General features: G+C 52.5%; 14 protein-coding genes across 14 annotated transcripts; 9 read left to right on the forward strand and 5 right to left on the reverse strand.

Annotated features, from left to right (window-relative positions):
* Positions 1-116: 116 nt before the first annotated feature.
* Positions 117-1,501, reverse strand: CKM354_000982800 (ribonucleotide-diphosphate reductase subunit RNR2; the record flags this gene model as incomplete). Its single annotated transcript, XM_044805266.1, has 3 exons — positions 117-1,079; positions 1,147-1,407; positions 1,472-1,501. The coding sequence occupies 3 exons, from the start codon at positions 1,499-1,501 to the stop codon at positions 117-119; spliced, it is 1,254 nt and encodes a 417-aa protein (XP_044661201.1).
* Positions 1,502-2,481: 980 nt separating this feature from the next.
* Positions 2,482-3,791, forward strand: CKM354_000982900 (uncharacterized protein; the record flags this gene model as incomplete). The annotated part of the gene is made up of 2 exons (XM_044805267.1): positions 2,482-2,524; positions 2,572-3,791. The coding sequence occupies 2 exons, from the start codon at positions 2,482-2,484 to the stop codon at positions 3,789-3,791; spliced, it is 1,263 nt and encodes a 420-aa protein (XP_044661202.1).
* A 318-nt stretch (positions 3,792-4,109) lies between these two features.
* Positions 4,110-5,697, reverse strand: CKM354_000983000 (uncharacterized protein; the record flags this gene model as incomplete). The annotated part of the gene is made up of 4 exons (XM_044805268.1): positions 4,110-4,315; positions 4,589-4,764; positions 4,858-5,230; positions 5,307-5,697. The coding sequence occupies 4 exons, from the start codon at positions 5,695-5,697 to the stop codon at positions 4,110-4,112; spliced, it is 1,146 nt and encodes a 381-aa protein (XP_044661203.1).
* Positions 5,698-5,881: 184 nt separating this feature from the next.
* Positions 5,882-7,463, reverse strand: CKM354_000983100 (uncharacterized protein; the record flags this gene model as incomplete). Its single annotated transcript, XM_044805269.1, has 2 exons — positions 5,882-7,219; positions 7,269-7,463. The coding sequence occupies 2 exons, from the start codon at positions 7,461-7,463 to the stop codon at positions 5,882-5,884; spliced, it is 1,533 nt and encodes a 510-aa protein (XP_044661204.1).
* Positions 7,464-8,749: 1,286 nt separating this feature from the next.
* On the forward strand, positions 8,750-12,162 carry CKM354_000983200 (protein phosphatase regulator BUD14; the record flags this gene model as incomplete). Its single annotated transcript, XM_044805270.1, has 5 exons — positions 8,750-9,104; positions 9,930-10,082; positions 10,132-10,205; positions 10,252-10,636; positions 10,691-12,162. The coding sequence occupies 5 exons, from the start codon at positions 8,750-8,752 to the stop codon at positions 12,160-12,162; spliced, it is 2,439 nt and encodes an 812-aa protein (XP_044661205.1).
* Positions 12,163-13,273: 1,111 nt separating this feature from the next.
* CKM354_000983300 (uncharacterized protein) lies at positions 13,274-13,732 on the forward strand (the record flags this gene model as incomplete). Its single annotated transcript, XM_044805271.1, has 1 exon — positions 13,274-13,732. The coding sequence occupies one exon, from the start codon at positions 13,274-13,276 to the stop codon at positions 13,730-13,732; it is 459 nt and encodes a 152-aa protein (XP_044661206.1).
* Positions 13,733-14,602: 870 nt separating this feature from the next.
* Positions 14,603-16,288, forward strand: CKM354_000983400 (uncharacterized protein; the record flags this gene model as incomplete). Its single annotated transcript, XM_044805272.1, has 1 exon — positions 14,603-16,288. The coding sequence occupies one exon, from the start codon at positions 14,603-14,605 to the stop codon at positions 16,286-16,288; it is 1,686 nt and encodes a 561-aa protein (XP_044661207.1).
* A 500-nt stretch (positions 16,289-16,788) lies between these two features.
* Positions 16,789-18,060, forward strand: CKM354_000983500 (uncharacterized protein; the record flags this gene model as incomplete). Its single annotated transcript, XM_044805273.1, has 1 exon — positions 16,789-18,060. The coding sequence occupies one exon, from the start codon at positions 16,789-16,791 to the stop codon at positions 18,058-18,060; it is 1,272 nt and encodes a 423-aa protein (XP_044661208.1).
* Positions 18,061-19,017: 957 nt separating this feature from the next.
* On the reverse strand, positions 19,018-19,941 carry CKM354_000983600 (uncharacterized protein; the record flags this gene model as incomplete). The annotated part of the gene is made up of 1 exon (XM_044805274.1): positions 19,018-19,941. The coding sequence occupies one exon, from the start codon at positions 19,939-19,941 to the stop codon at positions 19,018-19,020; it is 924 nt and encodes a 307-aa protein (XP_044661209.1).
* A 293-nt stretch (positions 19,942-20,234) lies between these two features.
* Positions 20,235-21,569, forward strand: CKM354_000983700 (uncharacterized protein; the record flags this gene model as incomplete). The annotated part of the gene is made up of 1 exon (XM_044805275.1): positions 20,235-21,569. The coding sequence occupies one exon, from the start codon at positions 20,235-20,237 to the stop codon at positions 21,567-21,569; it is 1,335 nt and encodes a 444-aa protein (XP_044661210.1).
* Positions 21,570-22,280: 711 nt separating this feature from the next.
* On the forward strand, positions 22,281-24,109 carry CKM354_000983800 (uncharacterized protein; the record flags this gene model as incomplete). Its single annotated transcript, XM_044805276.1, has 3 exons — positions 22,281-22,550; positions 22,612-22,984; positions 23,040-24,109. 3 exons carry the CDS (start codon positions 22,281-22,283, stop codon positions 24,107-24,109), a joined length of 1,713 nt encoding a protein of 570 aa, XP_044661211.1.
* A 449-nt stretch (positions 24,110-24,558) lies between these two features.
* Positions 24,559-25,443, forward strand: CKM354_000983900 (uncharacterized protein; the record flags this gene model as incomplete). The annotated part of the gene is made up of 1 exon (XM_044805277.1): positions 24,559-25,443. One exon carries the CDS (start codon positions 24,559-24,561, stop codon positions 25,441-25,443), a length of 885 nt encoding a protein of 294 aa, XP_044661212.1.
* A 315-nt stretch (positions 25,444-25,758) lies between these two features.
* On the reverse strand, positions 25,759-26,381 carry CKM354_000984000 (uncharacterized protein; the record flags this gene model as incomplete). Its single annotated transcript, XM_044805278.1, has 3 exons — positions 25,759-26,133; positions 26,186-26,283; positions 26,342-26,381. 3 exons carry the CDS (start codon positions 26,379-26,381, stop codon positions 25,759-25,761), a joined length of 513 nt encoding a protein of 170 aa, XP_044661213.1.
* A 339-nt stretch (positions 26,382-26,720) lies between these two features.
* CKM354_000984100 (uncharacterized protein) lies at positions 26,721-27,527 on the forward strand (the record flags this gene model as incomplete). Its single annotated transcript, XM_044805279.1, has 1 exon — positions 26,721-27,527. One exon carries the CDS (start codon positions 26,721-26,723, stop codon positions 27,525-27,527), a length of 807 nt encoding a protein of 268 aa, XP_044661214.1.
* Between the last annotated feature and the right edge of the window lie 73 nt (positions 27,528-27,600).

The raw sequence follows: 27,600 nt of genomic DNA on the forward strand, positions 1-27,600 counted from the left end.
CCAAACCACCAGGTATCATCCAGCCTAAACGCCTGTGGCCATGCCATGCCGTATCATCATTCCCATATCCCATGCGCCGTTCTCATAAAAACACACATCGTACAATCGCGACACATCTAAAAGTCCTCGTCGAAAGCAAAGTCGCCGTTCATCTTAGGCGCATCAGCTGCAGGCCCTGTTGAGCTCTCGGTCTTGGCCTGTTGCTTCTTGTAGCCCTCCATGACACCGGCCTTCTGGTAGTCGCCAACACGCTTCTCGAAGAAGTTGGTCTTGCCGCCGAGAGAGATGTTCTCCATGAAGTCGAAGGGGTTGGTGGCGTTGTAGAACTTTTGGTTGCCAAGAGCGAGCAGCAGTCGGTCAGCGACAAACTCAATGTACTGGCACATGAGCTTAGCGTTCATGCCGAGCAGCGCGCAAGGCAGAGCATCGGTCAAGAATTCTTGCTCAATGGCAACGGCCTCCACGATGATGCTTTGCACGACCGACTTGGCGGGCTTGTTCTTGAGGTGAGAGAACAGCAGGCAAGCGAAGTCAGTGTGCATGCCCTCGTCACGGGAGATGAGCTCGTTGGAGAAGGTGAGGCCAGCCATGAGACCACGCTTCTTCAACCAGAAGATGGACGCGAATGAGCCGGAGAAGAAGATACCCTCGACAGCAGCAAAGGCGATCAATCGCATAGCGAAAGTAGAGTCCTTGTCCGAGATCCATCGCAGTGCCCAGTCAGCCTTTCTGCGGATACAAGGGATGTTGTCGATGGCGTTGAAGAGGTATGTTCGCTGCTTGGGCTCGCTGATGTATGTGTCGATGAGGAGGGAGTATGTCTCGGAGTGGATGTTCTCCATCATGATCTGGAAGCCGTAGAAGCATCGTGCCTCCGGTATTTGCACCTCGGCGCTGAATCGCTCGACCAGGTTCTCGTTGACAATGCCGTCGGATGCGGCGAAGAATGCAAGGACGTGTGAGATGAAGAAGCGCTCGTCGTCATTGAGTCGCTTGTTCCAGTCGTGGAGATCCTTGGACAGATCAATCTCTTCGGCAGTCCAGAATGATGCCTCGGCCTTCTTGTACATGTTCCATATCTGAGATGTCATGAGCACGCGTTCCTCCCACCACTTTACGCGTCCGAGTCGCGTCGCGTTGACTTACCTCGTGGTACTTGATTGGGAACAGCACAAATCGTTGTGGGTTCTCCTGTAGTATGGGCTCGATCTCTGAATCCTCCTCTTTGACTGTCTCGGCCTCGATCTTCTTGGCCACGGGCTCAGGCAGGTCATCGGGAATGCCCTTGACGGGGATGGCGACCTCGTCCGACGCGTACTGCGACTCGCGGTTCTCCTTGTCGGCCTCGGAGAACTGCACTTTCTTGATTGGAGACTCCATCTTGAGTGCTTCCAGGGCGGAGGTTGCCTGCGAGAGATATGTATTAGAGACTGAGATCAGGGTCCGGCGGCGAGAACGTCATTGTGCGAACCTTCTTGCTAGGCGTCGTTTGCACGCTCATGGTGGGTGGGTGTAGATGTGCTCGGAGTGATGACGGCGAAGAACAAAGACGATGGATCGTAGTCGAGCGTGGCAAGATGATGTCGTGGATGTTGAGAGCAGACAAAGACGCGAGAGACGAGGAAGACTTTAAGGCTTGACGCGCGACGCGTGCACAGATGTTTTGCCAAGCCGCGTTTCTCCCACCAACGCGTCTTCCAGCCACGCTCTGTGCTCGATCTCTGATCTCCGGTCTTCGGCCCACGCGATGATGATGGAGACACGCGAGTGCACTGACGATCGGACGATTCTGAGGTCAGAGTTGTATGTCTCCCTCACGCCGGTACATCTGCTAGCAGGCAGCATCTCCACCAGCGAGGCAGCGAGTCCAGTGTTCACGTCTTCACGCGTTTCATACAGTCGCGTCTGCATACACTTCATCGCTGCGCTCTTGTCATGTTCATGCAGCATAGTGAGCTGTTATTAGACTGTAAGATAGTGAAGATGGCACTCACTTGTACTCTGCCACAGGCCAGGTCTCATCGGCGACTCCGCAACAAGTATATCTGTTGGTAGACTTCACCTTCTCGCACGCGATCCGGATCAAGATGTATCGTAGAGATATAATCAAGTGCAATTGAAGGTCCAGGCAGCGCGAGGACCATTCGCACACTTTCGGATGAGCAGTCAAGTGAAGACAGATCTCCTGAAGGCCGCGAAGACGATGAGCTGGGCGCCTCTGCCAATTGATCACGATGGTCGACTGAAGGCCGCCCGCGCAAAGGGAAGCCATTGAGGGCGTGAAGAGTAGCACGAGCGTTGCCAAAAGGTCAAGTGAAGCTCAGGGTGGAGCCAGGTAACTGCAGAGACGGAAGTCAATCAACGGGTTTGCTCTTTCCCTCTGAGCCAGGAACGCCTAGCGGCACACGCCAATATCGCTCCGCTTCGAGCAAGACTTACACTTCTTCACGACACCCGACATAAACACACCGCAACAACGCAATGTCGCTCCGCACCGCGACCTTCAGCCCGTCACCGCTCGCGAGTAGGTTGAGTCCAGCAACAATGATTCCACCACTGACTATTTGGCAGAGGCGACGCCGCCACATCTTCGCAAGAAGGGGGCAGATGCTTCGACCAACATCGGCGCTCCTCACCCGAGGGCTTTGTTCTCTTTCGACGACTACCGTGAGGAGACGGCTTCCTTCCAGGAGACGCCAGGCAGCAACAGCACTGGCGTTCAGCTGCCACCTTCATCTCCACCTTCAACGGCCGAGTTCGCCGACGTAGACGATGATTTCGAGCCCAAGTTCGAGGCACCACCGGGCGACTTCGCAGCCGCCTCCAAGAGCCCTTCGGTCCCATTGGCGGCCTCGATTCACGCGCCTCCGTCAATCAAGAAGGAACAAGACGTCGAGATTGCTGCACCAACTGCCGCGCGCTCCTTTGCCCAGTACGCCGATCCTCTCAAGCCCAGCCAAGTCAATGATGCAGCTCCCATCAAGCAGTATGAGCCGGAGGACCTGATTCACATTGGTAAGCAGTGCAGCAACCGTCTGCCGCCGGCCAGTGCCGTTCAGGCCATGTTTCTCTACGAGATGCAGCGCCAGAGCGAGTCGGAGCGTCTCTTCCACGCCCACATGTTTCGTCTGGCTCGATCGGAGGAGGATATCATTGCCCAGGCTGGTCGATTCAACGCCATTGAAGCACGTATCGCCAAACTGGATCATCAGGTTGCCAATAGCAACAACGAGCTCCGCATCACGGCCAGTGAAGGTCGTTTGGTGCAGCAGCAGCAGAAGATCGCCGAGTGTCTTGATCGACTCGCCAATGTGGAAGGCAACTCGGCCGCAATGGCTGCCCAACTCAACACTTTGAAGGAAGACCAGGTCGAAGCAGCAGCTGCCACTGCAAACGCGATCAAAGAGGCTGCTCAGACCGCCGCCACTGCTGCGAGTGCCAATGGTGCTCATCAAGGCAACAGCCCCTCAACCGAAGCCTTCGATATCATGAAGCAGGAGATCGACGTCCTCTTTGAGGACAGGGACGGAATCATCACTAAGCTTGCTGATGTCAACTCCCGCATCGACAGCTTGATGAGTGCCCTTCAACAGCTCGCCGCCGGCTCGAACACGTCCATCACGCCTCACCTCTCAGCCGCATCTCCTGTCACCCAGCGCTTGCCCGCTCGCACCAACCACGGAGATCTCGTGGACCTGAGCGTTCCAAAGGGTAAGCCAGCTGTCGGCCTGGATGGTAGCGTCCGTGCTGACGTTAAGAGCTTCGTCCCAGGCAAGCCATGGTCCGGCTAGGGGTCATCCTGGAGGAAGTTGAGGGAAGGAAGTCGCACCACACCACACTAGAATGCATTGTATCGACAAGCAGACACTTAGACACTTGCTCAGTCAATTGTTATGCTTGTTGCAAAACGGAGCGGAAGGAGAACATGGAGGCAGATAACCGACCGCACGGAAATGAAGCGTTCAATTTGTGCCTCACGGCTGTCTGTCATGTGTTGACAGCGCAGTCATCTGAGTAATACGAGAATAACCAAATAATCGAAAAGTTGTCCAAGGCTTTCTCTCACTTTCACGCCTAGCGTGTAGTTCACGAAGTCAATCGACTGTCACCTACGCAACGCCCCCAACATACTCCGCCTTCCCATCCGCATCCGTCGTCCACCACCCATCATTCCAACCTCCCCAATTCACCCACTTTTCCGCCGCCTGCGGTGTCGGTCCGACACCCGTTACCGTACTCGTTCCTGCAACTTTATATGTACTTGTGTATGTCACCACTTTCGTTGTAGAAGTCTTCTTTCCGTCAGAGCCGGCCACTAGAGCAGTGTAAGTTGAACAGCGGGTCGTGGTGAGCGTGGAAGTTTTGCAAGTAGATGATGATTTCGAGGAGGATTTGGGTTGTGAGGATGGTGTTGCGGAAATGAGAGATATGGTAGACGTTTGAGAAATTGTGGAGGTTGAGGTTATTCTCTTGGTTGTTGTGCTTGTGCTGCGACTTGAGGTCGATGCGGTTGTGCCGGGAGGAGGAGGTGTGCTAGTATGTGTACTACTGCTGCTGCTGCTGATGATTTTCGTGCTGCTACTCTGACCGGAAGCACTCGTGGAATTCGTTCCCATGCTTGGAGGCTTGATGGTGACGGTCACGTTGCTGACGGGTGCTTTCTTGTCTTGCGAGATCTGGATGCTTTGCCATTTGCCTGATTGATCGGTCCAGTTGTATGCGTGGGCGGGGTTGTAGTTGTGGATTGTGACTTTGCGGACGTACCTATCATTGTTAGTATAATTCTCAATCAGAACATATTTCAGGGCCCCGTCGCATAACGGCAGGCGGGCTTTCCACGAATGGCACATTACTCACATCGTATAAGGCCCTCCATTTACATCCGTCTCACCACCAGCCCAACTCTTCGTTCCCTCATCCATACTCGGATCGCCCCCAGCCCAGATTCCCAGCTGCAATTTCGCCGGCGTTTGCGGATACTGATAGTTCCCTTGATCGCCTGAAGACTGATCATATCTGAATTGTCGAATGACTTTTCCATCTAGTTCCCAGTTCAGGAACGCTTTACGCCATTCGAAAGAATACGTATGGAAAGTGTCTTGAGGACGAGAAACTTCGAAATATGAACCTCGATCATAATTTCCTGTGAGGCCTTTGCCGAAGTAGTTGTTTTGACCAACACCGGCGGTCCAGGCTGGGTTACCGAAGTTGTTGCCGGAGAATTCGAAGTCTGTGGGAAAGAGAAATGGTGAGGAGGCGTTCACAGAGTGGGATGTTGTGGGGAAACGGGGAGAGATGGGACTCACCTATCTCATCAAAATCATCGGACATGAGCACAGCACTAGAAATCATGCCCACGCCACTTGCAATTCGCATCTCGACGTCGACTTTGCCAAAGAGGATGAAGAAATTTGTCCAGAGTTGAGGGGCATCCCAGCGTTTGTTATAAGTGAACTCGGCTCCATTGGGCCCAAAGTTTATAGTGGCATAATTGGAGATTGTCCACTCCGGCGGAATTGACGTGACCTTGGTGAAGTCTATTTCGTACTTGGTGGTTGGAAGGCCAGGATTGGGAGCACATGTACCTGTTGCGTTCTTGATGGGGTTGCAGGGCCAGAACTGTCCGTCTTCGCGTTGTGCAGAGGCTGAGCCTGCGATGAGCAGCACTGCGCTGAGCGATTCTGCCAAGCGGAACATTGTTGGGAGTCAGTGCGATGTCGAAACGTGCATTTGGAAACACTATTCGCGTTAGTTGGGAAGACGAAGCAATGTGACAAAGAAAGTTGGCTAGACGTGAAGTAGACCACCGCGTTTGGATTGCGGCAGCACAAAGGCTGGGCCATTTCTTTCAAAATCTATGAATAGAGGCTGCTCGCACACTTCAACTCGACAACACGCAATTTACTGAGTTAGTGCGCAAGAAGACATCTTTCTCAGGGTCGTAGGTGATTTCCAGCCCAGGTGCAACCAGTCTGTCGTAAGAGTATTTTCTCGAGCGATCGTCCAAGAAGCTCTGAACCCCGATCGTGCCATATTTACCAGTATTCAGTGGTGCCTCGCCGTTGGCCTGGTAGTAGGTGAAGACTGCCGCCCCGGGTGTGGACTCCTGAAACGTGGCTATGAAGTGGTAGTAGCCCGTCGGCTGCTGATAAAGACTGGTGTACCACTCGAACGAGACATTTCTGTTTGGAGATGTTCCGGCTATCTCGTAATAGAGCCCTTGCGCTGTACCTTGCGCAATGAAGAGATCGTTCCAGTACGGCAGGAAGACTGTATCAGGCAAACCCCAATCGTCGTCAGAATTCATCCTGGGCAATTGAGCATTGTTGAATGAGTAGTGGTCTACTGTGCCGCTGTCGTTGCCAAGTGAGATCCAGCCATTGACTGCAACCACAACACTGCGTGTCCGTGTGCCGTAGAGTTCAATGGGGAACGGTAACTCGATGGGATATCTCTCATCGTCGAAGTCTTGGGTCGCAAGTCCGTCCCCGTCAACACCAGTGATTGGTGTAGGACTCGCGAGGACGACGGTGGGTGTGCCGAACTGCTGCCCAATCAAGACCGTAGTGGTCTCGACGATGGTCGATGTAATCACTGGCGTAAGGGTGGCCGATGATCGGATTGTGCGTGTCGACGTTGCTGTTCTCGTGACAACAGGGCGTATGATAGTTGTATTTGCCCACGTCAAAATTGGCTGGTACGTGGCTGACGCGGTAGGAGGGCCATTGCCGAGTACACTGGTCGTATTCGTGGTGCGTGCAGTGATGGTCGTTCTCTCAACGGGCAGGCTCATACAGCTACAAGCAGAGGAAATTGCTGATTCAGCGGCATCTTCCAAAGAAGGGGGGAGGTCTTGTGGCTGTCTCCAACCATGACCTGGGCCGTCATGGTGCCAATGTGGCTTGCCTCCCCAGCCCCAGAATTGTCGTTTCACGGGTGCAGCCACATCTGATGCTTCGCTAGAGTTTCCGCATATCGTTGAAGTGGAAGTGAGAGTGGTGTATGAAGTACTTGTTGGGGCCGTGGCCAGCGGCCCAGGGCGGGTTATGGTACGCGTAGTATTCGAGAAGATAGTTGTGGTAGAAGTATTGCCAGTGATGGTGACAACGGACGCTCTGATGGTGGAAGCGCTTGCTGTATATGTCGCCGTTACTGCAACGCCATTCTGATTCGAATTGATATAGGTGAGCTCCGTACATGCTTCTGTCACAGTCTGCGCCTGTACCACATTAATATGAGTATGTCGCCGAGGGATTTGGGATACTCACAGTCAGGCCCAGAACTGATGAGCACAGCGAGCTTGCTGCGTCGTAGGTACGTAATGCTGATATGTATGGAGCTGCTGCTCTACATGAGTTGTTGTAGCTAGTGGGGCTACCCCAGTAGTGCCACTGAGGTGAAGCCAAAGCACTTGCGCTCAGAAAGACCACAAGTACGACCTCGAAGCCCGCCATGACGGGCATTCAATTTGGGCGAATAGTGAGTGAGAAGAAAGACATATACTTGGCTTGTATGCTACTATCGTCTCCGTTTCGACTGTTCTTGTGAAGTAACGTTGCTCAAAGGCATAGTCGGAATGCTGAAGATGGCCATATCGGGCTCGTGCCTTGCTCTATTGTGCTATGCGCGTGTCTCTGGCGTTCCGAGGAATGCGGCGCATGGTGTGAGCGTGGTCTCCGCACGGCGATCTCGCTGCGATCCAGGTGTGAACGGCGGGAGCAATATTCTCCGATAAAGACGGTGCAATCAGATCAAGGACGAGTCGCATATAGATCAGACCCACCGGTATCGCGCTGCTTGATACACAATCCTTTGGGGTCCGAGCAATTAGTCGAGATCTCTTCGAAATCCGCGCATCGCCCTTCTCGGCGTATCTAGACCAAGACGGCGTGGTGCTGGGGAGGATGCAAGAGGCCATGATCTTGGCAGATCGAGTCGCCAAAGTTTCCTGGTCGCCAACCGTCCAACGGCGGTATTTCCAAACTTCCGGACCGTCGCCAGGTGTATGGATGATGGGCAGCACGTGCAAAACTGACATTCTGGATTCCCTGGCACGAGCCGGCGGCTAATATAACGTTGCATGGATCGTGCTGCTGCATGAGAGGAGCGTGGCGCCTGCGGGAAAGATGGTATGTAGAGAGCATTGTGAGAGCAGTACACGATGAAGTAGACAGATGTGTGCAGTGTAGGAAAATGGCGTTCCTGGAAGTGGTTGTCGGTGCAAGGGCTGGCGGAGCGAGGATGGAGGTGTGTCGGGCGGGCAGCGGCGCGGGGTTTCCTGGCGGCTCGCTTCCCAGATGCTTGGTCGTTTCATGTAGGAGCTAGGGGTTGTTTCGACATTCAGTCCACTTTTTGGGTCGGCCTTGACGTGCCAGCAGCGGACTCGACGTGCCCAGCGTTAACCTGCGTGACGACGACGACGACATCCCCGACACACCGCACGCCGTTCCCGCCCATTTATCGCCCAGCCCAGACTCCGCGCCACCACCACGCACAGGCGCACGGGACGACGATCTGTAGCACGTTCCATCGCCAACGTCCTCAGCCACCACATTTCCTGGCACCAACGACCACCCTCCGACGCTCCTGAGACTCGCTGATACATATCGATCTCCATTACAATCGCCATCATCCCCGAAACTCTGCTTGTCTGGTCCCTGCCATGTCGCCCGAAGCGTGCTCCCTTTCCCAATAGCGACGTCGCGCGGTTTCGGGCCCCCGAGCCTGAGTGCGAAGGACGACTCTTGCCATGACGCGCCCCAACATTGTGCGCGCCGACACGCTCGACTTGCAAGATCCGAATAGTCCCACCGCCGCTGAGCACGCAAAGCATCCCCCTTCGAACGGCAACGCACCCCATCTGGCCGCGCAGGTGCAGCACGTGCTCGAGGAGCGGCATTCAGAAGAGAAGACATTGGCAGACGCTTGGGACACCGCCGCCAACCTGGACGACCAACCAGCGACGAACGATGCGGCCGACGCCCAGCACGCGCAGGAAGGCGTGACCAATGGCCAAAATGGGGAGGAAGGGGCGGCTGACGGAGATGGGGACGCGGACGATGACATGATGGACAGAATATCGAGCTCGCCGAGCATCGAGGATGGTGGGTACTCTCTGCATTTTCGGCCTCCTTTGTACAAACCGCGCGTCGTGAGAGAGCGACCACGCTCGGCCAGTCTGTCTCCTGCGACAAGCACACCGAGCACAGGCTCGACTTGCCGGTCTTTCAACCAGACCGCAGACATTACTCCAGACTCGTCGCCGTTCTTGAACACCCCGCAGCACACGCCGCTGCGGCCCACGATGGGAGGGACGGAATGTTCGCCTATAGCCAACATTTCTCCCTTTGACGAAACGTCGTCTCCATCTGTGTTCAAATCGCACCGACGGGGCATTTTCAGTTTTACAGCGCCAAAACATCGTCTCGAAAAGGGTAGGTATGACCAGGAACAAAAGCCAGCTGGAACGGCGGAGGCGCGACAGATGTCCAGCGAGGTGTGGCCGGGAGACTGCGAATCCGGCAAGCATTCTCACGACGCCCACTGGAGATGGACTTTCGACGACGACGGCAACCAGAGTGAGCCGACACAGAGGAGTCCCATTGAAAGTCCCTTCAGGAGACATTCTTTCATGCAAAGCACGACCGATGTATCATGCCACGTGCATGAGCGTCCACCAAGCTTGTCCGGCATGATCGACTTCGACCTGGAGAGCGTCTTGCTTCCGACTGACGATCCTTTGCTGGACACACCGGCATCGCCCACGAGTTCGACTGCCTCCTGGGAAAGTATGCCGGAGACCATTTCGGACCACAGCGATACGGGCGGATACTTGAGTGACGGAGACGATGATGACGACGACGCTTTCTTTGCTCGCGATGCGCAATTGATTGATTATGGTTGGGGGTGCGAGTGCTTACATGATACAGAGGACATCGATTTCGAGTTCGTTTACGCACTACATACATTTGTTGCCACTGTTGAGGGTCAGGCAAATGCTACCAAGGGCGACACGATGGTATTGCTCGACGACAGCAACAGCTATTGGTGGCTGGTCAGAGTCGTCAAGGACAGCAGCATCGGTATATTTCCAGAACACACACGTCGCTGCAGGTCACTAACTCAAGATAGGCTACTTGCCCGCCGAACATATTGAAACACCAACAGAACGGTTAGCGCGGTTGAACAAGCACAGGAACATTGATGTTCGTCTGTCCACCATATTATCGAAAGCGTACTGACCGTGCACAGTTATCTGCTACAATGCTCAGCGACAATTCAGAAAAGTCCAGAAATCCGCTAAAGAAGGCAATGCGGCGGCGCAATGCGAAGACCGTGCAATTCGCAGCCCCAACATACGTTGAGGCATCGGATTACGATTACTCGACCGAAGACGAGGAGAACCTTATCGAGCCTGCGTATGGCAATACGCAAGAAGCAGAAAGCACGGCACAAGAAGAAGCCGAGTCGGAGGCAGAAAAGGCCAAGAAGGCCGAAATCGAGCATCCCGAAGCAGAAAGGCGCTCGAGCACAGGTTCTAATCGTGCCTCTTTCGATCGCGAACAGGCTGCAATGGCGGCGCAAGCCCTTGCGGAGGCGGGTGTGACAGGTGATGGGCCTCATGGTCCAAAGACTGGTGAGTTGGATCCAAGAGGCATCGATGGACACAGCATACCAACCGTGGAAACAGAGGCTGCCCCGCTCAAATCAAAACGAACACGAAACACGGACTCATTCCTGAAAGACGACAAAATCGATACTGTACGAATCACACTCACTCCAGGGTTACTACGCGAGGAACAGGCGAAAGATGGCAAATCACCATCAATCGATACCGCACGAAGCAGCAGTTTTGAAGAGCTCAAACCAACTACGTCTCCGATTGAACAGGCCTCCGGGAAGAAAGAGGACAAAAAGAAAAAGGAAGACAAGCCAAAGAAGAGTGGCGGCATGCTCAGTGGGCTGTTTAAGAGCAAGAAGAAAGACAAGAAGACCAAAGAAGCGGCGAGTGATGCTGATTCCGAAAAGGAGAAAGTGTCCACCGAACTCTCGCGAGAAAACTCGCAAAGAGGCAGCCCGAACCTCAGTGGCAAGCTATCTCCCATTGACAAAAGCTCCATTTCTTCGCCGACTGCGTTTCGACATGACTACCATGAGGACGGGCAGCGGGGGTCATCATCGCAGGATTCGACTCAGGCATCTTTCGTGGCAGAGCTTGAAGGCTCACGGGTTGCTCATGAAATGGGTACTTCAAGTCCGGACAACGAGCTTGGACAACAAAGCAGCGCCGAGTCTGAAGCGCAAACAGCGGAAGAAGCGCCCCAACCAGAGAAGCCGAGTGGCATCAGCAAGTTGCAGAGTTCTGTCGCCCCAATTACCAACATGCTGCACCTTGGCGACAAGGAAGGTAAGCCCGCAAAAGCCAAGAAAGCTAAACAACGAGTGGAGCTTGACGATTTCGACTCGCCAGTGGACGATACTGCAAATCCATTCGAAGACCCAGAGAAGACCAAGGAAAGCGAGAGGTTGTCCGAAAGCCCCGTCGAAATTTCTAGCCACACGTTCATGCACGGCACCGAGACAATACACATACCAGACACGTACCACGAAGATTCTCCAGGAACGGACACTTCTGGAGAACCAGAGAGCCTTAAAAGTTCGCCTAGCATCATTGATCATCCCATCGGGCCGGGCGGAGCTGTGTCTGGTGTGCATGATGAAGACGACGACTCGACACCGACAGCACGCTCACCCATTGCAGTGACGCCGCATGAGAAAGTAACTGCAGGGATCGAAGAAGCGGGGACGAAGTCGCCAGCTACACCCAAAGCAGCCACTCCACAGCCTACCCGTGGCCTATCAACAGACAGCACCGCTTCCAAGTCGTCAGCTTCGCACCCTTCGCCTTCGTCGTTCCCGTCACCTGCAACGTCTCAGCAATCCTGGTCTGACGAGAGCTTGAAGGCTTGGCTGGAGGACGGGAGCGAGGTGCGCGATATGCTCGTGTTGATTCACGACAAGAGTGGCATCAAACCTGTTGCCGCAGATCATCCTCTCATGGTAGACCTTTTCACAGAGCAGCGAAAAGGTGTACAGAACATGATGGGAGAGCTGGATGGGTTGCTAGGCAGCTATCTGCAGCGAAAAGGCGTTCGCTTCTGAGGGGCCACCGGATGCGAAAGAGAAGATGATGATGATGATGGAAGCAGTTCCAACCAACCTGTTACGATGCACGACGACCGATATTGTTTGATTTTTCGAGGTTTTGCAACTTCTGCTCGACTGCTGACGTCCTTGAGACGCTTCGGTTGCACTTTCTGACAGAAGTTTTATGTTTGCATATACCCTTCCGGCGAAGCGAGCAGGCACGCAGGTTTCAGGCAGGCGATTGAGAAGGCAGGCACATGTATGGGCATCCTCTTCGCACCTGTCGACAGCAGGCAATGGAGTTGTGGTTTGCTTTTATGTTTACAGATACTACATCACAGAGAGAAAAACAGAATCCAGGCCGTTGACTGGCAGTATTTCCTTCCAGCACTTTGGCCCCAATGAGCTCGATGCCAAGGGCTACTGCTTCGTGATGCGGACAATCAGGACATGCAATGATGCGAGAAACAGCTACTATGTTCTTGATTAGTATTCAAATTTCTGGACCTGAGTGGAGCGCAGAAACTAATCGGATGGTTCGGTATTATATTTATCAAGGTGAGACCTACAGAGGCAGCACAATTCTATAATTAGGGGCTGACTCAAACAAATGAAGTTAGCTGGAAAGCTGTTGTCCACACCAGCCCAAGTATCCTTGTCTTTCACTACCTGACCGCCTCACACAATTGCCACAGCTACGGAGCTTTGTAGATCTCCACGTCATCTCCTACACCACATATACAGTACATTGACAGCACCGTCTCCAGATCTCCGCCGCTCCGCGTCTTGTCCTCGTATTCGGCCGCGCAAAGCGACTTGATCACTCACCAATCTAGCTCACGAACATGGATCACAGCGCTTTATGCAAAGTCTCTGCGGTATTTACTTACCGAGAAAAACCTTTGTCACTCTGATCTCTCTACTGGGGCCTCGTATGGGTCGTATGGCCAAGAGAGTAGTTTCACGGGCCGAAGAGATAGTATACATGTTCGTGCACCATCGCCACGACATATAAACTGGCCCATCCTTCTCGCTATCTTCTCGATCCTTCATTCAGAACAAGTCAATCACTAATCAAATAACGCCCTACATCACATCTCTCAAACAACAAAACAAGACCATCAAGATGCACTTCTCCGCTCTCCTCGCCGCCGGCGCCGCAACCCTTGCAGCCGCAGCTCCAGCAGCCCAACAAGGCACCACAACCTCCACCCAACCAGGCCCAGGCGCCTTCGAAGTCTCTCGCTTCCACTACGTCTGCGCCATCGGCGAGCCACAGTACTGCCGCTGGTCCTTCGACCTCGCCGTCTCCGGCTCCACACCAAACCACCCAGCTCTCCCAGGCCCGTACTACTGCGAGGGTTCCTCCAACAACACTTTCTTCACGCCATGCAGCTCCGTCAGCCAGACTCAGGAACTGCTCGCATACATCCCGGATGACAATGTTCTGCAGTTGCAGTACACTGCGCTCAACTACAACAATGGTGTCACGTATGCGTACTTTGGAGAGTACCAGACTCAGCCAAACAACCCTTACCAGGCCACCAACTTTACGGTCGCTGAGAGTGCTGTTAAGGAGTACTAGGTCATTCGAGGACGGAGGAGTGCGGATGCGACGGGGTTTAATGTAGGACGTTGAGAGGACACTACTTGTGGAAGAGAAGAATAACAGTAGAAAAGAGACAGCGACAAAAGCGCACTGCAGAACTGCATATGTATGTACGATTATGTGATTAATACTGGATAATCTGTAAGATGTAAATATTGCTTTCGCCTGCATCGTGAGCGGAATTTGAGCGATGACTTCCTTGTGGAACCTGCGAACACATACGACAAGATTGATGATGGCTGGTTTGTACCTGGCTAGATTTGACGAATCATTTCACTGCCAATTCCTCACTCGTCCAATAATTGCACTCGCCTCAAGACGATACAAGTGTCTATCTTGTCGAGCTAGCCATCATCGCATGAGTTCCAACTGAGAAAAGCAAGCTCATGAAGCTTTCCATCTGTCCGATTCAGTGTTGTAGGCATTATTCAAATTGCGCTCAATGCCAAAATCAAATTTTGAACGACATGTACTCTCGGAACATTAGCACCATCTCACGATCGCAGCTACATCGCAAGACATTCCGAACGCCGCTTCATCCCGAGAATCTTCTCCTGCTGTCTACCGGCACGATTACCTGCAGGACACTGTGTCACTAAACTGCCCTTGCGCCTCATCAAAATGCGCAAGCTTCTCGGACCGTTCTGGGAGACATCGATGGATCACTTGGCATTTCGAGCTCCTTCTCAGCAATGGCCCGAGCCTCCAGGTATGGGTTCAGAGGATGTCTAGCAGTTCATAAAGGATACTTTGAGCTCTCAAATGGTAACTTGACTAATATTGCTCCAAGCAACCTCACTACCTTTGCTGAGAAATATTCAACCAAGGTCATAATAATTCATCATCATGACAACCAACCCGGAGGTCATCATTGTTGGCGGCGGAGCAGTTGGATTGGCTGCTGCGTGCGAATTGGCTCTCAAGAATGTCTCTGTTACGATCTTGGAGCGGGAGTCCGGACCTGCAGCGCCATGGAAGAACGAGAAGCTGGGCTTCCGCGAGCTCTTCGTGCCTGCCATCGAGCACTTGTACCGCCGTGGCCTGCTGAGCGATATGTTCCGCAATGAGGAACGACCGCAGAGTATGCCGGAGAAGAAGGGCGGCTTCGAGTTTGCTGGCCATTTCGCTGGCATGATGATCAATGGCAACGATGTCGACTATTCACACTGGGACGAGACGCATCTTCCTGGACCAGCTTGCGTTCCTGGATCTTCGACCCTGGGACACATCGAAAATGTTCTGCGTGCACGTGCTGAGCAACTCAAAGTGCCGATTCTCACAGGCAAGAATGTGACTGGCATCGAAGACACAGACAGCGGCGTGAAGGTCTTTTGCGGCGAGGAGACGTTCGAGTCTCAATATCTTGTCGGATGTGATGGTGGCCGCAGCACCATTCGAAAGAAAGCTGGGATCCCTTTCATCGGCACAGAGCCGGAGTTCACTGGCTACGCTGTCCATTGCAAGCTTGACACCCCCTTCTTGCTCAAGCCCGGCTTCAATCGATGCCCTAATGGTGGGCTCTATATCATGGCCGGGCCCCAGCACATCTATGCTGTAGACCACGACATCAGCTTTGATCGAGACCAAGAAGTGACTGCGGAACATTTCCAAAAGGTTCTCAGAAAGCTCTCCGGTACCAACGTGGTGGTTGAGCAGGTCGTTCTCGCATCCGCTTTCACCGATCGCTGCAGACAGGCAGAGCAGTACCGCAAAGGGCGCGTCTTCCTTGCAGGCGATGCTGCCCATATTTATCCTCCATTCAGCGCACAAGGACTCAACTGCGGTTATATCGATGCAGTAAATCTTGGCTGGAAACTCGCTGCTTTGGTCAAGGGCTATGCTACTCCGGGCTTGATCGACACATACCAGCAAGAGCAACACCCGATGGCTGCGCGAGTACTTGATTGGGTGCGCGCACAAATTATTACCCTTCGACCTGACGCTCATGGCCGGGCTGTGGGCAATGTCATGCGCGAGTTCCTCTACACTGAGACTGGTGTGACATACTGCATTGGTCGACAATGGGGCCTCGATGTCCGGTATGAGATTGGAGAGGAACATAAGCTTGTCGGTCGCAGCGCTCTGGACTACGAGCTTGACGATGGATCTCGACTAGGAACCAAGCTTGGTGCTGCGAACTTCACTCTCGTGGCCTTTGGCGACTGCAGTTCAGACCTCAGCAGCTCCATCAACGAGCTTAGTCCAGTGCTCGGATTCTGCAGAGCGAAGGGCGAGGAGAAGTCAGGCCTCAAGGGTATCCTCGTACGCCCCGATGGGATCGTGTCATGGGCGACTACCGAAGCGCTCAACATTGAGAATATCAAGGCCAGCCTCGAACGTTGGGTTGCGCTGCCAGCGGCTGTGGAGAAATTCGAGTCTGTGTCTTACGAGGCCAACCAGCTGTCCAATGTGCAGACACCATTGACGACTACTGTTCGATCGAATATTGGACGTGTATTTGGCAAGGACGGAGAGAAATACACTGGCCTTCCGACTGTGGTGACGGAGGTTCCCGCAACGGCCGATGCGTGAACCAAATGAGAAAATAGGGGCGAAGTATGCACGAGGAGGGGCTTAGTATGAATATAGACAACTGAACATTTGAGAATTCAAGTTTGTATAACAGGATCACAGCCATTCCAGGTCCATCGATCTTAGACATCCTTTGATGAAGCACTTGTGGTGATTAATTGTCGACCGCAATGAGTCCAGCTCAGAGTCATCTGCTCACGACCCGGCGCAACTATGATCAGACACCTGCTGCTCATGGGTGTCATCGATATGGTCAAATGCATCGACGAGGGTTCAGTGGGTGGCCGATGCGTCTCGGGCGAGAAGCTGCGAAATGTCCCGAACCTCGCGAAACCCGAGCTTTGCAGGGTCTGGAAGATAGTCGCCTCTATCATTCACCCGCTCGACGCTAGAGCTTTGAACAATGCTGTCATCATGTCAATGCGTAATCGATAGAGATGAGGTCCAATCGATATTTTGACGATCGACCGCACGACTGACGTGCCAAAGACTTAACGATCATGTCAAAACGCCTCAACATCCTCGTCTCAGGAGCCGGAATCGCAGCAGGTGTCTTTACCAATTGCATACGACGAGCCTTCCCCAACAATGTTCGCATCACAATGGTCGAACGTGCACCTCAACTCCGTTTGACTGGTGCCAGCGTTGACATTCGCAATTCTGCTGTCGATATCATCAAGTGGATGGGCGTTGAGCCTGCTATCCGAGCACACAGCACAGGCGAGAAAGGGCTATCTTATGTCGATGCTTCTGGCCATCCATTCGCGACTATTGCGGCTACCGGAAGAAGTGATGTTCAAAGTCTCACGTCCGAGTATGAGATTTTTCGTGGGGAGCTAGCCAAATTATTGATTGAGCCTGTGGAGAAGGAAATCGAATTGATTTTCGATGATTATGTTAATAACTATCAACAGAATGACAATGGGATTCTGGTCACTTTTGCGTCAGGGCGATGTGAGAGTTACGATCTTCTTGTGGCGGCTGATGGAATGCGATCGATGATTCGAGGGATCATGCTGGGCGAAGATTCCAATAAGCATGTACATGATGAGGGAGTCTTTGCGGCATACTTCACAATCAACGAGGATCTGCTGGAAGGCTCGAAAGTGGCAAAATGGCGGAATATGACTGGCGCTCGTACGATACTACTACGTCCGGATCCTTCGCCTACTGGTCGTACAAGAGCGCATATCATCACTGTCATCAAGAAGAACGACAAGGCTAGAGCTGAGCAGCTCCGGACTGCCGTACGGAAGGGCAACGAGAGTTTCATGCGATTGATGGAGGATTGGTATCACGATGGAGATTGGTTGACGAACGATGTGCTTCGAGCGATGCGAGAGTGTGATGACTTTTACTGTTCTCCATTCGCTCAAGTCCGCGCTCCAAGACTGGCCGACTCCAGAGTCGTTCTTATTGGCGATGCAGGATACTCATTACCTGGATTTGGAACGAGCTTGGCCATTATCGGTGCCTATGTGCTCGCTGGTGAGCTATTATCAAACCCAGGAAATATTCCACGTGCTCTGGCGAGCTACGAGGAGCAAATGCTGCGTTTCACTAAGCCTAAGTTGAAGGACGATGGTGCTATGCAGGTCTTCAATCCTCAGACGAGGTGGGGACTTGCTGTGCGAAATACGATCTTGAGAGTTGTGACGAGGACGGGCATAGATCAATTGGGAATGCGCGCGGCTGTTGCTCTAGGAATAGGAGATGCACCATTTCCGCTGCAACGGTATTCTTGGCCAAATGAGCAGGAGCGAGAGCGATAGAACAGCAGTACTCCTTCTATGTGTCCTAATAATATTGTTCGCTACAGCATCTAAGACAGTATAATAGTCTAGATCCATGACTCCATAACGTACGCGCGCAAAAGAATGACTCCTGCCACGAGAGGCAACGCAGCACGTACGATGTGGTAAGTATTCCAGAGATTCAATGACCTGTGGAATTGTAGCTGCTCCCGCTCTCCAAGCCAACTATCCTTCGGAGGCAAAGAATGCTTCATATCGACAATCGCCGCACTGAGCGGGGTGATTAGGACGCCCTCCCACCATCCGACCTGCAACAGGACGAAACAAGCCAGAGCAGAATTCTGCCAAGATAATGTCCCAGTTGCTGTTTCAGCGTCGGAAGATTGCCAAGATAGAATGGCTGCGCCTGCAAGTACGAGAGCACAAATGATGCTTGCGGGCTGGAGGGTGACACCACCGCGAGAGACGAGCTTTTCGAATTGATCGAGGGCCGAGCGAGAAGGATTCGATGGAAGTCGGATGAGTGGGAGCACGAAGATGGTGAAGGCCCATGCGATTCCTGGAGGTTAGGTGTATATGTGTTAGAGAAGAAGTGTTGATTGAAAACAGTGGCATTTTTGCGGGAATGCGAACCTGATATCGATAGCAATGCGATAATTGCTGAAATTTGCAGGATATGGATGGCGTCCGTGCTTGTAATAGTTGAACTCATTGTCACGGCGGTGTGAGAGGCTGGATCGAGTGTACGAGCATCATTGGCGGCGAGGTAGCTATTTTATTGAACTGGACGTGGCACCGGAAAATTGTTTCACAGCTTTCGCGGTATTGATATTCTCGATTTAGGGAGTGTTTTCTAGCTCGGGTGATTTCCTAGCAATCTTCCGCAAAACATCTTCAGCGCCCGGTAAGCAGGATGCCAAACCCTTCTCTACATCACTTGACGGGAACAAAAGGCCTGATGGGCCACGTGTGGGTCTAAGACCGGGTAGCCAGAATAAGTGTGACCGGAACATAGCCCTGAATCGCAGCCTGTGTTCCGCAATACTCCTCCAGTTCTTCCATCGTATCCTGCAATTCCGGCGTTTCGGTAGCAAGAAACGGGAACGATGCGACATGCTCCATCAAGCCGCTGAAGTTCGTCGTGAAACGCCATTCAATGTCGTCCTCGTCGATCAGCTGGTCATCTTCTCCCGTGTAATCTGGCTCTGAGTGCAGCTTTGCTGTTTCTGGAGGTAACATGCCCACAATGCCACCCTTGCTCATATTTAAGTGGATGCGCTGCGCGCCCTTGTCAAACAAAGTAGGATCCAATGGCGCTACGTTGTAATAGTCCTGCGTGCGTGACATGATGCCAATGGTTTCCTCGACGCGATCGGATTTCGACAGCAGCGTTCTTCCGCCTTCGTAATTCATGCGCTGCCACAAAGCTTGGATCTTGGGATCCTCAAAGCGAGCGGGTCCGAATAAGGCCGCAGCGAACGTTCCTCCTGGACGGAGCTGATGTGCAATCGCCTCCATTGCAAGTTTCTGATCTGGGAAGTGCATGACATTGGCAGCAAACACCAGATCCATCCTTGCTTCCCGGAGATCGCTAGCGTCTTCGAGTTTGGCGGTGCGGTAGCTGTACCCATTGTCTCCAAGGCGAGCTCGAGCAAGTTCGACATTAGATGTTGCTATGTCAGAGACGAGGACATGATTGAAGCGTGACTTGAGCTGATGAGAAAAGGGCCCATTGCCAGCACCAACATCGTGAACGTTGTTAAACTGGCCATTCTTTGCCTCGTGGTAGTCGAAAATGCGCGCAAAGAACGAGTCCGGTGGACTTGGTCGACCACGCAAGTAATTGTCCCAGAAGCCTTCGTCGAGATTGAAAATGTCTTGATTGACTTGGCCGTGCATGATGTTGGAATGCGCTGAAACTTGTCGAGATACCGGATGCTGCGATATTTCGTTGGAACTGACTTTCGTATTGTTTGTCGGTCGATTTAGTCGGCCCTCGCAGGATCGGTCGAATGTGCCGACAACTGGTCGGGACGCCGGTATTGTCGAAGATAGCGGCTTTTCGGACCCGCAACTTTCTCCCGCGCAGTGTATAAGTCATAACGATTGCAAAAAATGTTGACTGTCCTCAGGAGATCGCCACTCGTAGACACCATTTCGCAGAAACTGCTTTACAAAATTCGGTCACCAGAATGACAGTCCTTGCCACTTCCAGAATTCATATTGAAGGCGACTTTCGGGGATATGGATCCCTTGACAAAAGTCCTCCGGGAGCACTTGAGACGCTGAATCGATTGATGCAGAATAATCACGATGAGTTCGACATGTTCTGGAGGCCAGACGCTGGCCACAACCATACTGCACACTCCCTGCTAAGCGTGTACGCACTTGGCGGTAGCTCCGCTGACCTGGAACGAGCATATCGGGACGATGACCCGCACCAAGTACCAATTGGCGCAGTGGACCACTCTGTTGTCGCATCACTCAAAGACCCTCGGATATTCATACACCGTATGCAACGGCTAGATCAATACTCTAATTATTTGCGCTTCTTTGAAGAGAGAATTGAAGCCAGAGGCTGGAAGGCTGTAGTCGTGGAATATCTCTTCAGTCGCTCTGACGTGGCGGAAGCAATGCTGGGTCAGCTATTTGAAGGCGCTTATCATCCACTCATTCAATTGGGGTTCGGAATCGAATTCGAGCTACCTGGACTTGTGGCCGAAGGGCTCGCCCACTGTGCCGCACACGATGCCGCGAACATCATTCCGTTCTTCCAGAAGGCAGAAAAACTGGCAAAATCAGGATCAGTCGCACCCGCGCCGCTTGTTGAGCTCTATAAGGAGGTGCGTGACACCGAAAAAATTCGACTGGCAGCAAAGATGACACAAGGACCTGTTCGTGTTCGTGACGGTGTGATGGGCGAAGCGCAAGACGACATCGCGGCAGTAGCAGCCAAGTTCCAAGTTGGCCCTGATGGTTTGAAACAGGCAATTATCGAGACGACAAGTTGCTCAGCCTACAGCTGTGGTGGAGCTCAGAGGCCCGGAAAGGTCGCCAAGGTGGACTTCTTCTTCATGCATATGGTGACGAGCTCCATCTTTTTGAGTATTCTTGCGCGACAGGAATGGCTTGAGACGGAAGATAAGATCAGACTTGTGGAATGGAAAGGCCGCCTAGACTTGGTGTGGTATGCCGCCAGTTCAGCTCCAGCGTTGGACAGGAAATGGCTCGAACAGTACCAGCCTACTTTGAGCGCCGGAATGGACTGGCGCGCTCTGTATCGTGCCGTCACCGTAGAGCCCGATGACGGCCATCTGGCCAAGATTGTTCGGTCCTTGAAGTGGGCGGAGGAGGAGGCAAAGGGCGTGGAGGCCTCAGAAACGCTGCCTGTGGCGGGATCTGGATGGTTCAAATTGGCACAGATGGCTTACGACTCGACCGCCCATCTTCCGATCCCTGCCAAGTGGATTATGGGCGCTGGCTATGACTTCTTGTGGACCCGAGTCGACTCATTACCAGTGGCTTAGCTGAGAACAGACGGGGCTTATGTGAGGGATATGGGTTTACATTATGAAATTTGATGAAGAAGCGACAGGAGATGGCAGAAGTTTGGAAGTAAGTCGGCCGAACATCCAACGCCGACTAAGACGTCAATATTTGAATGTTCCTTTGAGCAGAGCCGTGAATTTGTCGCTCTACTTGCCGCCAAGCAAATGAATGGTTAGGATAAACACCTCACTTCACATCTTCTTTTGTGTACGTTTCTCCATCTCATTTCTCAACCTACCACTCATCGGCCCAGCTGCACGCTCAATAAGAGAACTCGAACGCGCACACATCAGGACAACATGGCCGACAGATCACAGCGAACGCCTTGGTCGGGCTACCGACGTCTCCTTTTCACTACCTGTCGACCTGCGTCATGAATCGAGCAGAAGCATCGATATGCAGACACTACCATCTCGATCGCTTGCTCAGTGCAACATATCGCTAATATGGCCTGACCTATGAGATGGGATCGATCTCTGTCCTGCTCGGACCATTGCGGTGTAGATCCATCGCATCTCGGGTCATTCGGGCCGCCCGAACATATTCTCGGGCCAGCCGAGCCTGAAATGGAAGTATCAAAAGGTGAAGGACGTCCTTCTTCGTTCTGGTGGACGAACTCAATACCCTCACGATTCGGTATCGTGACTTCTGGACCAGGACGCAGTCGAGACTTCCCCTTCAGGACTGCCATGTTCGAACACCGGAACGAAAGCCGCTCTGCTTCGGAGGAAAAACAGAAGGACGATGGTGATGAGCTCCGAGTCACGTCTGATAGTTCGTCAGAGACGCCCGAACGCGATCAAGAAACACCGGAAGAAGATGACGACCATGTGTACCCAAGTGGCATCCAGGTCTTCATCGTTGTCGGTGCTCTCGCGCTCACTGGTTTCCTTACTGCTCTCGACAGAACCATCCTGTCCACGGCAATACCGAAGATCACGGACGAGTTCAACGCATTGGTACGCACTACGATATGTTAGGCATTACAAGACATCAGCTGACTCCATTTCGCACTCTTAGGGAGACACAGGTTGGTTCAGCGCGGCCTACCTCCTCACCTCTTGTGTCTTGATCCTCTTCTTCGGTCGGATCTATACCTTCTACAGTCCGAAGATTGTCTTCATTGTGTCACTCCTGATTTTCGAGATCGGATCTGCCATTTGTGGCGCCTCACAAAACTCTGCCACCTTCATCATTGGTCGTGCCATCTCTGGTATTGGCAGCGCGGGCGTCACAGATGGCAATATCGTTCTTCTCCAGTACACTGTGCCTCTACGCCAGCGACCTGCGTGCAATGCGGCATTCGGCATGACATTCGGTGTCGCAAGCATCCTAGGACCATTTCTTGGCGGTGTCTTCACCAGCAATGTTTCGTGGCGCTGGTGTTTCTACAGTACGTCTTCGCGCCTACCAAATTGGTTCTCCGCTGACCAACGTTTCCTGCCTAGTCAACCTGCCTATTGGCGGAGCAGCACTAGTTGCCATCTTTTTCCTGGTCAAACCGACTCCGATCAAGTCAAAGGAGACATCGCTGCGCCGACAAGCCCTCCTTCTCGATCCAGCGGGCACTGTGTTCAGTGTCGCGTCACTCACATGCCTGATCATCGCCTTCCAGTGGGGTGGGACCACCTACGCCTGGTCAGATGCTCGCATCATCGCACTGCTCGTCGTCTTCGGTGTGCTTTGGATCGCCTTTGTGCTGGTGCAGGTGTTCTTCCAAAAGACTTCCTCTATCCCGGCCCGGATAATCAAGAATCGCGACGTATTGGCCGCTATCTGGTTTGCTTTCAGTCACGGTTCTGGCCTGTTCGCAATGATACTGTACATCCCCATGTATTTTCAGGTTATCAAGGACGCCAGCGCCATCAAATCTGGTATAATGACCTTCCCTATGGTCATTGCGCTTGTCATCGGCATAATTTCTGGAGGTATCCTTACAGGTCAAATTGGCTACTATGTTCCATTTGCGTATATCTGCTGCGTCTTCACCTCGATTGGCTGTGGCTTGATCGGCACATGGGATCCAGACACCGCTCACCCAGCCTGGATCGGCTATCAGGTGTTGATTGGCTTAGGATACGGCTGGGGTTTCCAGGTCGGAATAATAGCTCCGCAAGCAGCATTACCTCGTGAAGATGTAGCCACCGGCACCGCTCTGGCACAGTTCGCAAGGCTCCTAGGTGGTACAATCTTCACCACCCTGGGTCAAAATCTCCTCACGACACATCTTGCCTCTCGTCTGCCAGCTTTAATTCCTGGCTTGACTCGACAACAAGTGAGTGATTTGGGTGCAACAGAACTTCGGACACTGGTCTCACCAAACGACCTACCGGAGGCGCTATCGATCTACAACGATGGGTTGCGGTTGCCGTTTTATGCTTCTGCTGGCATCTCAGCTTCCATGATATTTGCTACTGTTGCTTTCAGGTGGCTGAGCGTCAAAGATCCAGAACGACAGGGTGGTGTGACAGAGAAGGAGAAGAAAGCACGAGAAGAATCGAAGCAAGAATCTGCATGATGACCTATGACCCAGCCGCCAGTGATAGCCGGAATGCCTTTTGTCAGGGAATGACAGAATGTGGCGCTCAAAGACCGACTCCTAAGGCATGGCAATCTCACTCCATGCTGCTACCATCACCATAGACTATAGATCATGGAAACGACATTGTACAATAATTTCTCTCGAAAAGTCGAGTCCTTGATTCAAGAATTGCGAAAGACCTAATTTGGTCTCATGCACGACGTTTGGCACATGTATTGCCGACCGAAACGATTCTGACTTGGGGACGAGAATCGCCCGCTGTCCGACTGACACTGTTATTTTCGGAACAAATGGGAAGCTGCCAGATCGGGTACGACCCATTGCCCTAGCAAATGTTCCGAAGCATTCCGTCTTGGGCTCGTTCAACTGATCTCTGATTTTGGGATTGTAACCGCATAGTCAACATCGTCAAGACTTTGAGCATCATGTCCATATTCGAGAGCCTCCCACGACCGACTACGACATTCCATAGCAAGAGTTATGAGCGTCTGACACAAGAACGTGGTTTCGATGGCACGGGCAAAACAATCCTCGTCCTCGGTGGTGCTGGCAATGTGGGATCCAGCATTTGCAAGGCCTTCGCTGCCGCTGGTGTTCCTCGAATAGCCATCGTTTCACGGACTCTTAATGATCAAATTCTGGTCAAGGAAGAACTCGAGCGACTTCATCCTGGTACGCAAGTCCTCACATTTGTCGGCTCGATCACCGATCGCACTCGCATGAATGAAATCCTCGCCGAGCTTCAGCATGAAATCGATATCCTCGTGCTCTGCGCAGCTGTCGCACATCCTGCTGTGCCGGCTCTGGGACTTTCCGCATCTGATCTGCGGGAAGCTTACGAGACGAATTTTTTCGCGCCTTTTGATCTCGTAAAGGCTTTCCTTTCTTGCAAATTGAATAATACGAATTCACCCGCAAGATCTCGGACGATTATCAACGTCTCCTCCGCCAGCCTCCAAGTCAGCCACACTCGACGCAGTGGCTACGCTTCAAGTAAAGCAGCCTTTGCTCAACTGCTCCAACACTTTGCGTCTGAGAACGCATCACTTGGACCTGATAGGAAGATAAAGATACATTCTTTCCATCCTGGTGCATTTTACTCACCGGCTGTTGCGAGTCATTTCCCTCCGGATACAGTGTGGGATGACCTCACGTTGCCGGGAGATTTCGCAGTCTGGATGGCGGGCTCGCAGAGTGATTTCCTACATGGACGTTTTGTTTGGGCAAATTGGGATGTTGAGGAGATGATGGCATTGAAGGAGAGGTTGTCAAGGGATCGAAGTTTTCTGACTGTTGGGCTGTGCTTGTAACTCCGCGAAGCATCAAACATCTTCTGCGAGCATTAAGTACTATATGGGACACTATTTAGTCGTCATAGACATAAAACAGTCCAATTCGCAGCTTTCACTGTCAATCTGGAGGCCATACTTGACCGGACAGGATCGCTTCGAAGTTTCTTCGGGGCAATCACCGACTTTCACAGCACCGTCATCAGTCATTACCATGCCGCGTCAACGAGCCTGTCGTTCCCTTGACAACTAGTCTATTGGCTCACGGAATGAGGAAAGATATATGACCCGTGCGATAAGGACTGATCAATCTCCGAATTCAATAGAAGCGCATGTCTACCCGAAGATCTTTGAATAGTCGAACTCGTACCAGCGCAGATCAGGGCCCACGCCAGCCAGCTTCCAAACTCCACCGACCTTCTTGTACCTTGTGAAGGCCCACCCATGGACATGACCCTTGTGTTCGACTTCCTTGCATTCGTCGTCCTTGTACCTCGCGTGTGCCACGCGCATCTGATGATGAGCTTCAATGTCTTCCTCAGCCGTCTGCTTCCACTTGATGCAGCCACCGACAAAGTGCTGAGTCTGGATGCGTGGATTGCCGAGGAATCCAGCACTGGAGCTGAAATCGATGAACTCTTGCTTGGGCATGGCCTCCCAAATCGCAGCTGGGCCCATATGGTCTGGACCCATCACTTCACGATAATCGACCTGATATTTTCATCAGTATAATATGGCTTGATCATATTGGCATAAGACTCACATAAAGAGTTGGGGCAAGGCAGTCATCCAGCCGTTTCCAATTCTTGCTGTCGAAGCTCTCAGCCCACTCAAACAAAGCTTCTTGACATCCTAAGACGTCTACGATTCGCATCAGTATACTTGTGTTGCCGCTCGATTGGAATGCAGCAATTCATACCATTGTAGCTTGGATAAGCTGGAAGTTCTGGCGCAGCCATTTTTTGCGACGATGGGTTCGAAGCGATAATTTCTCAGCTGAAGTCTACAGACGATGGACGGTAAGACAATTGAATCGAGCGATGTCTCCCATATGAATTCAGCTTCGCTATGCGTCGGGTTGAGGATGCAGAATAAGCCCGATACCGAGCGTGAGCTAAATATCCCGACATGAGCTCTCCGAACGGCAACAAGATAATACCGTGCGCAATAAGCCGGGAGTAATAAATCCGATTCTGAGAATATATGGCAATAGCGAAGGTCAGAAAATTGCTCCATCATCCATCTTGTGTCCAGTACCAAATCATCAACTTCAAGCTTGAACCTCTTCAATCGCCAAGATGTCGCCACCAACACAAGACTTGCACATTCCGGGCCGCCTCGATGGCAAAGTAGCACTTGTAACTGGGTCCGGGCGAGGGATTGGTGCTGCAGTGGCAGTCCATCTAGGCCTACTGGGTGCCAAAGTCGTTGTCAACTACGCCAATTCTCCTACACACGCACAAAAAGTCGTAGACGAGATTAAGCAACTGGGATCCGATGCCATCGCAATCAAGGCTGATGTGCGACAAGTTCCCGAAATTGTCCGCCTCTTCGATGAGGCAGTCGCACATTTCGGTCAGCTGGACATCGCAGTCAGCAACTCGGGCGTCGTCAGCTTCGGCCACTTGAAGGATGTTACGGAAGAAGAATTCGATCGTGTGTTCAGTCTCAACACCCGTGGACAATTCTTTGTTGCTCGTGAAGCTTACAAGCATTTGAACAACGGGGGCCGGATAATCATGACATCGTCCAACACTTCCAGAGACTTCAGTGTCCCTAAGCACTCGCTGTATTCCGGGTCCAAGGGCGCCATCGATAGCTTCGTTCGGATCTTCTCCAAGGACTGCGGGGACAAGAAGATTACAGTCAATGCTGTGGCTCCCGGAGGAACAGTAACCGATATGTTCCACGATGTCTCACAGCATTACATTCCCAATGGAGAAACATATTCACCAGAGGAACGCCAGAAGATGGCTGCACACGCGTCACCGCTCCATCGCAATGGATTCCCTGAGGATATCGCGCGTGTTGTAGGCTTCCTTGTCAGTGCTGAAGGAGAGTGGATTAACGGAAAGGTACTCACTGTGGATGGTGGTGCTGCGTGAGTGTGTCCTGTTCCGTGATTGGGGTTGGCCGAATACATAGAGCACGTTGCATTGGCGAGATAGATCGACGACA

The sequence above is a fragment of the Cercospora kikuchii genome (genome assembly GCF_019650295.1).
Source record: "Cercospora kikuchii DNA, contig_00006, whole genome shotgun sequence".
Lineage (NCBI taxonomy): Eukaryota > Fungi > Ascomycota > Dothideomycetes > Mycosphaerellales > Mycosphaerellaceae > Cercospora > Cercospora kikuchii.